The 16,051-nt window shown below is 43.7% G+C and overlaps 1 protein-coding gene across 3 annotated transcripts in view; it reads left to right on the forward strand.

Annotated features, from left to right (window-relative positions):
* kirrel1b (kirre like nephrin family adhesion molecule 1b) overlaps positions 1-16,051 on the forward strand; it is a 224,307-nt gene that overhangs the window by 177,402 nt on the left and 30,854 nt on the right. For all 3 annotated transcript variants that reach the window (XM_079561018.1, XM_079561020.1, XM_079561019.1), the window contains exons 5-7: positions 8,836-8,986; positions 9,071-9,176; positions 14,839-14,987. In XM_079561018.1, coding sequence (XP_079417144.1) covers positions 8,836-8,986; positions 9,071-9,176; positions 14,839-14,987 — 406 coding nt within the window. The remainder of the gene's footprint in view (positions 1-8,835; positions 8,987-9,070; positions 9,177-14,838; positions 14,988-16,051) is intronic.

The following is a 16,051-nucleotide window of genomic DNA, read 5'->3' on the forward strand; positions in this document are numbered from 1 at the left end:
GGCTATACAGAGTTTAAAAATATTTAAACTAAGAATCTTCCTCCCCTACATGTTCCAGCCATGCCTCTAAAATCCTGCACTGTCACTCAAAAAGGTGTCACTTCGGGTCTGAAGTGCCGTCATGCACAAGCTTAATATAGAAGCTGCAGTTACGTGTAAGACCTGAGGTGGCAGTAGTGAGTATAAAAAATGGCCAACGTGCATCTAATCTCTTTAAATGAAGAAAATGCATGCAGATTTTGAGTAGGTTTGGGCTGTCTTGAAATAAGATTGCCAGCGGAATAAGCGTAAATTTGCTTAAAATGAGAGAAATTAACTTAAAATGTTGTTCCAATACCAGTTTTCCCCATCTGGTCCAATACCAATACAAGGGCTCTTAATAGTTACCGATGCTAAGCACCAGTCCGACAGCAAGTGAATAAAACAGTAACAAAGCTTGTAAAATATGCCAAAACCTACAGCACATGGCTCATGATGCATTAAACAAAGTCTGTGCACTGTGACTTCTATAGATGCAAAATAAGACAACACAAATGTTATCATTAAGGGTTTTATTCTGCATAACCTAAAAAACTCAATTTGGTATCTGATAGGTTTGGGATTTGGTACTCACTGGTCCTGATTCCCTTGAAATGAGACAAAAACTGAAAGGCAAGAAAAAACATTGGCATTTAAGGAATAGGCCACCATTTTTACATACTGAGATATGTTCTTACCTGAGCTCATACGAGTATATGTGTACATGTACATGTTCGTCTTTGTGTGTGCGCTCAGTCATACAAATGTTGTTAGCTTTTAGCCGCTCCCAGCAAAGGTATAGCTCCGAACTGGGGTGAGTTAAGCGCCCAATAGTTTCCTTTACACGATCCAAGTCTACTTACACAAAATTAAATATGTCGATGTTGTTTGACGATATTACAGCACAGATGTCGAAGTACTCCAGGTGTTATTACGCCTGACAATATACTGCCCCTTTTCATCCACTTAGAATATCCACTGTAACTTGACTTGAATCATGTAAAGGCTCACATAACTGTATTTAAATAGGGAAAATGTGGAACAGCTTAGCCTTAGAAGCTTCTAACTCACCCCAGTTTGGAGCTACACCTATGCTAACAACATTTGACTGAGGGCACACTCAAAGACATGACAGGTACGCATCAACTCATATAAGCTAAGGTAAGGACATATCTCACGTCATGGAGGCCGATTTTCATCATCGCCAAAACACCCAAGGGCCGAACCTCAACATTGTGGCCTAAAGTAAAGAACTATTCTGCAAATGCCAATGTTTTACATCAGTGGTTCCCAAGTGGCAGGGCTTTGGGATCCACCGTTACCCTCGGATGACAAGCTGAGGACCCAAATAAAACAAATTTGTCAAACTTATCATGGAAAATATAATATTTTATACGATTAGTTTTTGTTGAACAAGCAGTAGATATCCCTTTAATGAAATTATGATCAAAACAACCCAATAACATTTTAGCAGTGTTTTCATGCAGTTGGAAAATATTGAAAAGTTCCCTATAGACTCGCGACCCACTGAAAATGGTCCCGTGACCCACTTTAGGGTCCCGACCCCCCAGTAGAGAATCACTATCATATATGACCAAGCGGGATGTTCTGACAGGACATTTTTTAAACACACTTTCTCGCAAGAGTACTTTAACAGGTATTTGCTCTTATTTGCATCATTCTCAAAATCATCTTGGGGGCCAGAGGTCCTATGCTAGAGGGCCGGATTTGGCCCCCGGGCCTGACGTTGCCTACCCCTGATGTAGACTGTGAGTGAGTGGTTGGTGGTGGTCGGAGGGGCCGATGGCGCGAACCGGTTGCCTCGCTTCTGTCAGTCTACCCCAGGGCAGCTGTGTCCCACCACCGAGTCTGGAGGGCATGAATAATGACGACACTGTAGCGCTTTGAGAAACTTGGAATAATCATCTCACGTCCAAAGATACCGTCTGTATGTATCCATCAGTCAGTCCAGTCCAGCTTCCTGATAGGTTGTCCTTCAAACTCCGCAGTCTTCTGCCTGGACGGGAGAGGCTGAGAGATGGATGCCCTGTCGAGATCACTGTATACAATAGTACAATAGTCCTTTTTCTTTACACAGTCCACTGAGAAGAGCGTAGTCCAGCTGCCTCTTCATGTAGCGATTGTTAATGTGGATTAGCCGCTTTCCGGGATATCTCCTGTTTACTCTCCTCCGTCTGTCGCGTTGTAGATCTGAAGCAGCTGCAAATGTTTAACATGACCAGATTAAATTTTTTGTTTGTGTGTAAACTCTCATCCAGGAAATCCCCACTATGACAAATGTGTTTTTTTTTTGTGCCTCTTATCTGGGGATGTTTGCAGTGTGCTTTCTTTATTGAGAAATCATTCTAAATCATGTAAGTGTGAAAAATATTCTGTGAAACTGGTCACATCCCAAACATGATTCATTTTCTTTGCACCCCATGCACAGAAGATCTGGATGGTCCTTTTTTGGAGGAAATCAAGTCAAACATTTCAACAGTATATCACTTTTCTTTTGCTGTGAAGTTGAATAATTGTTCTTTTCTTTTTTGTTTCATTTTACCAAATCACGAAACAATCGATGCCTCTGCTGCCCCGTTTATCCGCGCACATCTCCATCTGAAATTATTACCTAAGTGGAAGAGACCGAGCTTGTAATATGGATTAAGCCATTTCTCTCGCAAACGGCGCGGCTCTCGTCAAACTCGCGTGGCCCTAATGCATTCTGGGCCGTGGCAGCTCCGTTCATCACCCTGATTTATGCCGTGCTCACCCGCTCCCCCTCCATATATAACCCTCCTGCGCCGCACGCCGTCGCGGATAGCGGCCGGCGCGCTCAAATACAGATGTTGCGGCGTCTCCTGAAGCAGCTGTGCGCCGCCCGCTCCGCCTCATGCATATTACATACAGGTTATTGTCCACGCTCCGACGATGGTGAAGGCGGCGTTCGAGCTCCTGGACAGATGGCACACACGGAATAAACGTTTGTGGTGCTTTTATCCACCGTGGCAGAGTGGTTAGCCCTGTGTAACACCGCATTATGTTATACACCCTTTAAGGGGAGACACTACAGGCAAAACTCAATTTTTTCAGTTTTCAGGTTTTGGGCCAAATTGGTCTCTGAACATATAAGCTTTCACCCGGAAACAAATAATATGCCTAATCTTCACAATAACATGTTTAAATATTGCGCTGATTCAATGTTCCTCCATAGACTTATATGGGAGAATGCAATTTCAAAGGCCTTTTTCTCAAAACACATTTTTCTGTCATTGTGTTGACACTATGTCCACGTCAGTCGGACCTAAAGACTTCAAATTTTCCAGCCTTGGACTGAACAATATTTGGAAGATTTTTCCAGAGGGATTTTTTATTATTTAATCCCTAAACCCCATTTATTGAGTTTTGAATATCAAAAAATAAGGCGAAAATTACATTTTTACAATTTTTGCCACTAAAACAGCTTATTTTAAAACTAAACAAGATATCCAAAATCTCCTCTGAAAAAATCTTGGCAACTCATTTATCAATAAAATGAAAAAATAAATTTGAATGTAGCTCTATCCATTATTCAGATTTCGTCGCCGAAAAGATGGGAAATTTGGGGCATTTTTAGGCATAAAACACCTTGTTCTTATATGAAAAGATAAAATGACAGAAAACTTGCAATGTATTTTTTTCTCACATTTATGCCAGTGATCTTCAGCAAAAGATTCAAATTGATATCTGTAAATATAACTTTTTTCCCTATTCACCTGCTGTGTCTCGCCTTAAAGCTGCATTATGCAACTTTCTGTGCGAAAAGCTTATGTGTGCAAATTTTTATGACCTTGTAGTGACCCAGCGGTTGTTATGAATGGTCACCTTGGCATCTTTATTTTCCATCACAGGATCAATTGTTTTGTAGATTCTCTGGTGAGGGGGTCCGCAGTGAAAACCTTCCAAACTATTGAGACCGGAGTGTCATAGAGACCACTGTGATGGGAAATAAGGTGCCAAGGTGACCATTCATACAGCCGCTGGGTCACTACAAGGTCAAACACGCACAAATATCAACTTTTTTTCCCCACCTAGTTGCATAATGCACCTTTAAGTCAATGAGCCCAAACCCTTCTTCACAGTGTTAATCAGGGACAGTGTTAATATGACTCTTTTCAGGTGCTAATTTAAATAATTAACAATGGTTAGCAATGATGTGTGAATGTTTTATAAGTGATAAAGTATTTAAATGCTTTACTAGCTGCTTTATAGTAGCCTGTATGAATACTAGGGCGGGGGCGACACACTTTGTCACGATCTGATACATGTTTTTTTTATTTATTTGAGATTGGAAAGTGCATATTAATTAACATGAGTCCTCGAAGTGCACATGTAAATATACCACAATGGCAAATCTTCATCTGTAAGGCAAAGCAAGGCAACTCAATGTGCCTGTAGTCCCAGGGCAGGATGCTGTTCCCCGACAGGAAAGGCCACAGAAAAACCAGCACAATCACGATTCTTAGGGGCCGATAAGTAATATGTTCACCCTAAAATGTGTACAAAAAAACATGTCATGTGTCCAAAGTTTATAAACCAAGTGCCATTTGTCATTTATGAGTGTTAAAGGGACTATACAGAGGTTAAACATATTCCCCCTACATGTTCCAGCCATGTCCTAATGTGAAGAATGAGCTCTGACCTGTTCACCACAACTGCCTCTAAAATCATGAACTGTCACTCAAAAAGGTGTTTCTTCGGGTTGTGCCGTCATGCACGAGCGTAATATAGAAACTGCAGTTACGCGTAAGACCTGAGGTGGCAGCATTGAGTATAAAATGACCAACTTGCATCTAGTCCCTTAAAGATTGAAATGTATTGAAAGCATTGTGATACTTGATAACGTATCTATACTTGGTATTGCAGCAAAAAGTATTGTGAAATGATCCGATATTTTGTCCCAGCCCTAAAAAATACCAAGTGTAACATGAGATGCAGCACATTCTTTTAATACTAGCTGAGACCCGGCCTTCGGCCGGGCCTCGCTAGTCTCCACATTTGATATTCAGAGATTAAGAGTTATTACACAGAAATGTCCAGTATAGTCCCTATAACCCGTCAGTCAGAATAGCTGTAGACCCGCAGTAAGTAGACCAGTGGTTCCCAACCTATTCCTAAAACTATGGCCACTACAAATGTGTAAAAGAATGAATGCTAAAAATAATTTCAAACAAACTGCAATTGGAGTGTTTGATGCACCTGTACTCCTTTCGTATATACTTCAACGACAATATGTTCCATAAACTCAGGGGATAGAATTCAAGAGACAGTGGAACATGTAGGCCTATGGATTAATATTAGGGGTTCAGCTGTTACGGTTTGGTTCACGGTGCAGGAGACGTGGTTTGGTGCATCACGGTGTAAGTGCAATCTAAAAAAGAATACGTTGTTTTTTATTAGACAGTGTTTATATCCTTAGAATACAATAGGCAATGCTTTCAAAGCCGCTTTATAGAATGTAAAGGAGGGAAGGGAAAATAGAAAAAAAATGGTACAGCAGCAAAGGAAAAAAAAAAAAAAGGAAAAAAAAAACGCTACAGTGCAGGCCATGCGCTCGTTAAGCGGTAGTTTCACTTTCGCTTTCTGCACACGGAGGCTGAAGCTCTCGGAGCAGCGCGTTTCATTTGAAGGTCGTGTTTCTGCGTGTACTTTTTTTCGGAGACATAACTTTGGAGACCGAATATGACCAGGATTGGATCTTACGCAGTTGTGTGCGCTCTGACATGACGCAGCACTGGATCTATAATGAACCACAGCCTCGGTCACTGCAGGAGAGACGTAAACAAAGAGACGCAGATGTGTTTTGGAGGAGGTAACTGTACCGGTGCGGAGCGTCTACAGCTGCAGTTTAGCGGTGAGTGACGATGACACACATCGCCCTGTTTGGATGCGCGCACACAGGCACGGCAGTCAGATCTCGTGCACTCGCGTTGTTGTGACGGCGGGTTGTCCTCGGCCAGCAGCACCGCGGTCCATATGGACCCGTGTCCAATGCCCGCGGCTGGTGGGACGGTCACGTGGTGGCCTCTGGCCAATGCCCGCGAGCGGAGGGACCGCCACGTGGGGGCCGACCGCGGATTTTTGGGAAATGAACATGGCAAGTCTTATATAGCGCTTTTCCAGACGCTCGTCGGTGTACAATTGGTGGCAGTATTCATTCAGTCCACTGCGCACCTCAGCCCCCACCACCAACCACGCACACAGTCACTACTGTCGCCAGGCTTCCTGGTGTTCCCAAACGGTCTCCCATCCCAGTTCTAACCAGGCCCGTCCCTGCTTAGCTTCAAAGTCGGTATGGGAAATAAACATGGCGGCGCCCAGGCGTCGGCCATTGAGATAGCGTTTTCTATAATAGACTAGCTGAGACCCGGCCTTCGGCCGGGCCTCGCTAGTCTCCACATTTGATATTCTGAGATTATGAGTGATTACAAAGAAATGTCCAACCCGTCACACAGTTCAGCTGTAGACCAGTGGTTCCCAACCCATTCCAAAAACTATGGCCACTACAAATGAGTAAAAGAATGAATGCAAAAAAAAAAGTCAAACAAACTGCAATTGGAGTGTTTGATGCACCCGTACTCCTTGCTTATAAACTACAACGACAATATTTTCGCTAAACTCGGGGAACAGGATTCAAGAGACAGTGGAATAATTATGGAGAAATATTAGGGGTTCAGTTCTAACGGTTTGGTTCACGGTGCAGGACCCGTGGTTGGGTGCATCACGGTAGTGCACAATCCAAAAAATAGTGAGTAGGTGTTGAAATGAAATAGCCTAATGATCGTTGTTAGACAGTATTTATAACCTTACAATAAAATTGGCAATGCTTTCCAAGCTGCTTTAGAATAAAATGTACCTCTGGGCTCAATACGTGAAAGCAAAATAGAAAGCAAATGGTCCAGCAGCAAAGTAAAAAAAAAGATAAAAAGAAAAAAAACTAAGCAGTGCAGGCCATGCGCTCGTTAAGTGGTAGTGTCATTGTCGCTTTTACGCACACGGAGGATAAATCAGTTGGAGCAGCGCGTTTGATTAGAGGCTCGTGTTTGAGCAGGTTTGGGGCGCACACGCACACACATACACACACGCACACACACGCACACATACATACACACACGCACGAACACACACACACACATACAGACGAACGCACACACGCGCACACAGCGCCCTGTTGGGATGCGCACGCGCACACATACATACACACACGCACGAACACACACACATGCGCGCCCACACACATCACCCTGTTTGGATGCGCGCACACGCACGGCAGTCAGATCTCATGCACTCGCGTTTTTGTGACAGCGGGTTGTCCTCGGACAGCAGCACCGCGGTCCATAAGGACCCGTGGCCAATGCACGAGGCCGGTGGGACTCGTCACGTGGGGGCCGGCCGCGGATGTAATAACACCAACCACGCACACACGCAGTACTGTCGCCAGGCTTCCTGGTGTTCCCAAACGGTCTCCCATCCCAGTCCTAACCAGGCCCTTCCCTGCTTAGCATTCGAGGAACGGTCTCCCATCCCAGTTCTAACCAGGCACTTTCCTGCTTAGCTTCAAAGTCGGTATGGGAAATAAACATGGCGGCGCCCAGGCGGCGGCCATTGAGTTAGCGTTTTCTATAATAGATGCAGTTTCACTACACAAAAAAGTACAAAGTTCTGGGGATCATTTAAAGGAATAGGCCACCGTTTTTACATACTAAAATATGTTCTTACCTCACTTTAGACGTGTTAATATATCCCCGTCTGGTCTTTGTCCGTGCGCTCTGTCACGCAAACGCAGCACATACGCAGCCTCTCCCACATGTCACATAGCTCCGAAAAAGCTCACGATAGAAGCTACCAAGCTCTTCCACGTGTTCCCTATTTAAATAAAGTTACGTGAAGTGTTTTCATGCGAAGTATATTTACACAGAAATGTATCTCCTAAAGGTTATTGACGGAAGTGAGCGGGGGAAGTCTTTAGGAGTTACTGCGCAGACGTTTTACTCCTCGTATCATTACGCCTCACAATATAGTCCCCCTTTTTATTTGCTTAAAAAAATCGACATGTTACATTTCTGTGTAAATATACTTCGCATGAAAACACTTCACGTAACTTTATTTAAATAGGGAACACGTGGAAGAGCTTGGTAGCTTCTATCGTGAGCTTTTTCGGAGCTATATGACATGTGGGAGAGGCTGCGTATGTGCTCCGTTTGCGTGACAGAGCGCACAGACAAAGACCAGACGGGGATATATTAACACGTCTAAAGTGAGGTAAGAACATATTTTAGTATGTAAAAACGGTGGCCTATTCCTTTAAGTCCAAGGCGCTCTTTATGTATCTCACTTTTTACGCTGTTTTACCTTAAACTGGTTCCCAAACAGCAGCCCATCTGTGATTTAACTGAGCGGTTTTATAAAAAATAACACACAGCAGTTAGCATTAGAATCCTCACTGACCATGGTATAATGTCAAATAAACTATCATTTTCTTTTTAAGTATAACCTACAAGGTTTTTTCAGCCAAACACTGGGATTAGAGATGTTTAAACCTTGTAAGAACCTTGTAAGTATAGACACAATGAACACAGACAGAGGCTTATTTCTCTTTTCTTGAAATTATCTTGGGGCCCCCAGCTGAGTGCTCACGGCCCCCACTTTGAGAACCACTGGCTGATGGTCTGCTGGCACTTGGCAATATTGGTCGTGTAAATCGGAGGTCACCCAGACACAGGGACACGGTAACGACTTCTTTACTGATCTACTGGTTTGTTCCCCTCCCTGCCACAGGAGGTGCTGCCGGACCGGAAGCGCGTGACCACCCGCAGTTACCTGGCCATCACGCCTGCGGACACGGACAGCGGGAGGACCTTCACCTGCATCGCCAGCAACCCGGCCGTCCCCATGGGCAAGCGGACGTCGGTCATGCTCAATGTGCACCGTACGGACAGTCTTTTGGATCTTCTTACGGTCTTATATCAATAATTCACCAGTATAGATAAAAGTGTAATGTCGTGTGTTCCAGACCCTCCCACGGTGACGCTGTCCATCGAGCCGCGCTCCGTCCTGGAGGGAGAGAGAGTCACCTTCACCTGCCAGGCCACCGCCAACCCCCCCATCATGGGATACAGGTCAGACTCAAGCTCTTCACCCTGTTATAATGTTTGTTTTTGTATTTTAGTATAGTATAGTTTCATATTCCATGTGACACAGTGTGAATGTTTGATGAGTCTTCTTTCAGCCTTTATTATCTTGAGCTGAAAATACTTCCATAATTGGTCTGTATCAGGACTTTCTTAGGCACTGACTGTTTTAGCTCAGCAGATATTGCGAAAATACGTTCTTAGTCCAAAAATCTTAGTGTCCCCCAACAGGCGTCCAAGAAAGTTTACCCTTTTTATTGCATATTGAAGATAAGCATCCGTAAATCATAATACAATCCAGACCGTACTGCAGCTCGTGTTTTTACTAAATACAACATTTACAAACAGTATACAGCTACACACAAGAGGGGAAAATAATTTAACTTTACGAAAAAAGAAAAAAAGTCATGTATTGGACCTTTTAACAGTGGTAGGTTTGTCCGTAGCCATAAGATCTGGCAACACAACACATGAGACTCTGTCAGGACCAGCCCTGGGCATAGGCAGCCAAGGTGGCTGAGTCGGGCACCACATGACAACCAAACAATTTACCAAGCTTTTGTTCATGTTCAAAATGAGTAGTGCGTGTATCAGTGTGGCGAAAAAAGTGTATCAGCAGGCGAAGCATTCTGTAATTCACATATCAGAATGGAGGCTCTTATACTGTGATACAGGCAAAATCAAATAAAAATCTTTTCTCGGCTTGCACTCGCTATTTAGCGCATGTAAATGACCCCCTCTCTGTAGAATGAATGGTGCGAAATAGTGCTAAGTCGAAAAAATAGTCCTTTAAAGATTTGCAAAACTGAAGTAATAATGTCTTAAAGGAACAGGCCACCATTTTAAATACTGAGATATGTTCTTACTTGAGCTTAAACGAGTTCATTCGTACCTGTCTGGTCTTTGTGCCCGTGGAAGAGCTTGGTCACTTCCAACTTCACCCCGTTTGGAGCTATAGGAATACATTGCTAACAGCATCTTTGGTCGTTTTGCGTGACTGAGGGCACGCACAAAGACCTGACAGGTACGTATCAACTCGTCTAAGCTCAGGTAAGAACATATCTCAGTAATTCTGACGTTTTCTCAGCGGCCATTCACACAAGCTACATCAACAAGCGTCACAGCCTTAGAGTTTTATTAAAGATTTTTCTTTCTTTCCTGATTGGACCTGACTGGCCGGTTTACGGGACAGCTTATGTTTGTATACTTGATTGTCCCCGTAGGGAAATTTGTCCTCTGCATTTAACTGGGGCAACCTGTAAGGAGCAGTGGTCGACGGCCGTGCCCCGCCCGGGGACCCATCTCCATGATGTGGAGCCAGGCTGATGGTCAGAATCACCTGGCTGGAGGCTTCACCTATTGCACATGTTTTTAGTGGTTGGGGAAACCGGAGTACCCGGAGGAAACCTACGCAGACACAGGGAGAACATGCAAACTCCACACAGAAGGACCCCGTCCTGGTGGAAAGTGAACCCGGGACCTTCTAGCTGTGAAGCGGAGGCGCTAACCGATGCGCTACCGTGCCGCCCAATGAGATGAGATGGCCTATCTCATTGGCCAAAGTGATGGCACTGGGCGTTCAGATTAGAAGCTGAGATCAGTGAAAGGAATGACTTAAGAATCATTATTGAATATTATGTTGCCTCAAATCGCAGGCCCAGGCGCTCAATTACACACAATCCATTACATGTGTAAGACATTATACAGACCATCACTGTAAAGCCTTTACCCAGCCTCCTCTCATCGTTTTTCCTCGTCCTCTTTTCTAAAACTTGAGCAGCAGCCGGCGTGGAGTGCCGCTTTGTTACTCTCCGGCGTCATTAAACGCCAATACTTCTGGTGGCGTCTGCTCCAATCTGCTCGTAACACTCTCCGGAGAAAAGCCCGGTGGCTAATTTGTGCTTACAGCCCCAGAATCGGTGACAGTATTGAACCGGGGCGCAATTAACAACTGATTTGTACCTGATGATGCAGCGTTACCCACCGCCGCGCACCCCCCCCACCCCCCCTCTCCGGCTAAGTGGCCAACAGCGCGTGGTTTTTAGGAGGGGGTGTATCCTATGCGGGACGGTTGCCAGGTGCTTCGGCTCGTTGCCCATCCGCCGTGTATTAAAAGTCCGTTTAATAGGCCTCGCGCAGGACGTTATGGGGGGTTTTAGATACATTTGGCAGAGGGGAGCGCGGGGAGGAGCCGGAGGAGGGAGAGGCGAGTCTTTAACCCCTCATCAAATACTGCTGTTAGCACTTCCAGTCACTGCCGCGGGGAGAATGATGGTTTGTAATGGTAATAAAATAGGCCCTGTCCGGTGTAAGGATGTTTAATGTAACCTCTGGAGCGACACCAGAAAGAAATGATGTTGTATTGAACCTTGCAGCTGGACAGACCGGTCTGTGCAAATGGTTTTAACCAGATTTAAGCAGAAGAGAAAATACATTGGAGGAGGTTTGGAGTAGATTACTGACTTAAAAGTCCTTTTTCTATTGGAATTAAGGCATCTTATGCATACAAAAAATTGTCTACAGACATTCTTTTTGGACATTGGATTTTGGGTGTCTGATTTTAAGTGCATATGTAGTGTACATCCCCTCCTGGAACCGCCGCCTGAACGTGGTGGAGGGGTTTGATCCTCAGAGCATAGGGTCTCCCATGGCAAACAGGCCTGAGGTGACGGGTCAGACAAAGAGCGGTTCAGAAGCCCCTTTTGAGAGACCAAGAGGCCCGGTTAGAACCATGAGGCCGTCCTGTCCCATGTACATTTAGAGCTTGTAAAGCCAAATGCTGTTCTTTCAAAATTAACTTTCGAGCTAAACTATTTAGAACACGCAATGTGTGGTTATGGTACGCGGCCTCATACTGTCCATCTAAGGGCTGTCCTACAATCAGATTTTAATTTCTTACCCCGTCTTAACCGTCTTTTTTTATGCTTTTCCAGCACGTTTTTGTCTCTCTTTTGTTGCTTCTTTGTTGCTTTTTTTGTCATTGTTTCTTTTGTCACTTTTTGGTTGCATTTCCATCACTACCATTTTTTTCAAGACGCTTTTAGATTTGGGTAAAGCCAAACTGGAGAAAATGGGCTTGGTTCAGGTGGGGGTTAAGAGGCTAATCAAGTGTCTCCGTCCAGATTTGGCCGTGACAGTGAGACAGCATTACAGGACACTGAGAATAACAGAAGTAACAGAACCTGACGAGAAGCTCCGAAAGACCACAGAAAACACATTCTTTGTAGCCTTTTTACAGATTAAATCAGTGGTGTTTCCATGACAATGAACAGTCCATCATCACCCAGGTACTTAAAGGACTCCACCTGCCTCCACCGGTTTGTTGTTGATGAAAGCAAGAGCTGTAGTTAACAGTTTTCAACTGAATACCACCTCCTGTGTTTATTTCCAGAGTGTTGTTTTTCCTCCACGTCACAGCCTTGTCAACACCCTGTCGGTGCAGCCCAGGACTGTCAGTGTTTGACAGGAGGGTCACCGGGACCGCATGATCTCAGTATTTGAAAATGTGTTGATGATTTGAAGTGGTATATACAGCCACCAGTGACGGCATTTTCAACTTGTGTTTCTGAGAACCAATTTTACTGTTAAAGCAGTACTAAGTAACGTGTTTACCTTAATAAATCCTTTCCGTAGTCCCTGTGGGGGTAGTACAAGTGTTAATGGGATGATTGGAGGGTCTTTCATCTCCCCCTGGTGTCTCTGGCCAGAAAACCATGTTTGCAACTTGGCTGCCACCGGACCGGAGCCACCAATACACACTAATAGAATCATGAAGAAGAAGCTAACAGGCTAACGGGCAAAGCTAACTGCGGGCTAGCGTCACTTTAAACAGTATTTACAGCCAAGTTTTCTGTCAGCGTAGTATTTACTCTCTAAGACAATTAATAAGGTGCGAGAGGTACTTAGTACTGCTTTAAGATCTGAGAAAATTCAAAGACAAAAGACCGACAATTGTCACGGTGATCATTATCCGAAAGGTCGTGTATGCCTCATTTGCATGACGTCAGTGGTGACTGAACAGGTAATGCACCGTGTTGGAAATGCTACTTTTGGAGAGGGATTACTATAATCTCTTTTGAGGAGACACAAAATTGTTATTCCTCATAATAACCACGACCTTTATACTTTATCTCAACCAATTCTACTGCGAAAATCCTCCAAAACTTTCAGGACAAAATACCCACAATTGTCACAGTAATCATCATCCAAATTGCTACATGGGCTGCATTTGGAAAGTGATCGTAATAGTTTCTTTTGAGGTGACACGAAACTCTCACAAAATTAGGATTCCTCATTCTATCCATTACCTGTGTACTAAATCCAATCAAATTTACATTTGCATAACAAATCATAACAACGGCGCCCAAGAAGTGACTTCCTGTTTCGATCCAGCACACCAAAATAAAAGCTCTGTCTTATTCATTAGTTCAGCAGTTCATTAGTTCAACTTCCTTTCTACCTAACTATTAACAGACAAACACTTAAAATGTGTGTATTCAATTATATTATTTCAAGTACCTGCTGAACTAATCAATGAGACGAGCTGTGTGCTTTTATTTTGGTGTGTTGGATCAAAACAGGAAGTCACTTCTTGGGCGCTGTTGTTATGATTTGAAGTCAATTCAAGTCAGCAGTTAAATTCCCAAAGGTTGCCGGTGCTCATTAAATTCTAGAATAGTCCTCGCTAAGCCTTAAAGGAATAGGCCACCGTTTTTACATACTGAGATATGTTCTTACCTCACTTTAGTCGAGTTAATATATCCCCGTCTGGTCTTTGTCCGTGCGCTCTGTCACGCAAGCGGAGCACATACGCAGCCTCTCCCACATGTCATATAGCTCCAAAAAAGCTCACGATAGAAGCTACCAAGCTCTTCCACATGTTCCCTATTTAAATAACGTTACGTGAAGTGTTTTCATGCGAAGTATATTTACACAGAAATGTCGATTTTATAAGCAGATAAAAAGGGGTACTATATTGTGAGGCGTAATGATACGAGGAGCAAAACATCCGCGCAGTAACTCCTAAAGGTTATTGACGGAAGTGAGCGGGGGAAGTCTTTAGGAGTCTTCTACTTGACTTGATTTTATTTTAAAGTTGGTCTTTTACTTCAATAGATACAGACGGCATCTCTGGAATCACCCAGCTCATGTTTGAAAACAGTTAAGGGTGAAAACTTTTTCTTATTATTCAAAAACTACTTTAACAAACGCTGAATTTTGAATATATATTTCTACCCAATAAAGACTCAAAGACATGGGGAGGAGCAAAGTAGTTCAACAGCCCATAAATACATAAATAATGGAGAATGCTAACTTGATGCTACATGTTTGCATCGTGCTAACGCTAGCACTAGCTACGACTGCCGTTTTTTTCGCTTCTACTGAACAATCTGCTCTGAATAAACTTTCATCTGGGCCCGACTTAGACTTGACTGTATTTGTTTGTGATAAATAAGTTTATATGTGTTTCCTATAGATTCTGTTTTCCCCCTTTTATGACGAGATGCCGTCTGTATCTTTGTGCTATTTGGCTTTGACGACAAAACTGTGAAGCAAGTTTGTTTATCTCAATCCCTTTTAGTCTCTTTCCAGTTGGGAGCAAAGATTACCAATAGTGTAAGCCCTTCGATGTACTGCTTGTCATTCCCAGGTGGGCCAAAGGGGGCGTCCTCCTGGAGGGGGCCCGGGAGAGTGTCCTCATGACCACAGCGGACCACTCCTTCTTCACGGAGCCCGTCTCCTGTCAGGTCTTCAACGCCGTGGGCAGCACCAACGTCAGCATCCTGGTGGACGTGCACTGTGAGTCGACTCCTCCGGTTCTTATCGCTGTAGAAATGAAGAGATTTCGGAGCCTCAGTCTTTCCCCCGCGCTGCTTTAATGTGTCTAATCACGGCGTAATCAAGGGCTGAGTTCTGAATCACGATCATTTCATTCGAAGTCTTTGGGAAAAACTTTTGCGTTCAGCTGAAGATTGATGAGACGGTCTCAGACGGAGGGCTGGTTAATTACGGCTTGTTAAATTGTGAATTGCTGTTGCTCAGGATTATGGAAAACTAATTTGTGCTCAGTTTTTCAAATCAAGTTGTTTTTATGAAGCCCAATAGCATAACAGCGGTTTCCCCAAAGACTTCCCAAATATTGATGATTTAAAGCCACAATATTATGAGAAAATGCTCTTACAAATCAACAACTTGTCTGAAGTTAGACATAACTATCCACAGACCCAACTAAGGCAGCCAAATATGAGATTTAAATATGTTCACAGTTAAATCACAGAAATGCTTTAAAGGGATGTTTCAGAATTTTTGACATAGGGCCTCATTTCCTAGTTATCCAGAGTGTTGTTGATTTCTGAAGATTGTTTTATATTATTATTCATGTAGTCCTTCCACATGAAGAGTTTTGTGGTGCTCGGCTAGTGCTAGGCTAGTGCATGTCTATGGTAACTAGTAGCCTGCATTAAAAAACACTTATAACACCAGACTTGCCCATGTAAATGTCTGTGTCGACTGAATAATGTTTGAAATATGACCATTTTGCATTTAACATAACTTATATTTGAGCAGCATCAGCTTCCTGGTTGTAGCTACGCAGTGGCGGAGTGATCTGCTCGGTTACCGGATCAACAGTAGTTTGTTTACCTGCAGCCGGACGTGGAATTCACAAAGGAGCTTTCTACAAATCAGATAAGGCAACGTTTGGGAGGCGACCCCATGATTTTGAAGAGGATTTTAAATGCAGGCTACGAGTTACCATAGACATGAACTAGCCTAGCACTAGCCTAGCACCACTAAACTCTTCAAATATAAGGACTGCATGAATAACAAAAAAAGAAATCTCCAGAAATGAATAATGAAATGAG

The sequence above is a fragment of the Gobius niger genome (genome assembly GCF_951799975.1).
Source record: "Gobius niger genome assembly, chromosome: 8".
NCBI classification, from domain to species: domain Eukaryota; kingdom Metazoa; phylum Chordata; class Actinopteri; order Gobiiformes; family Gobiidae; genus Gobius; species Gobius niger.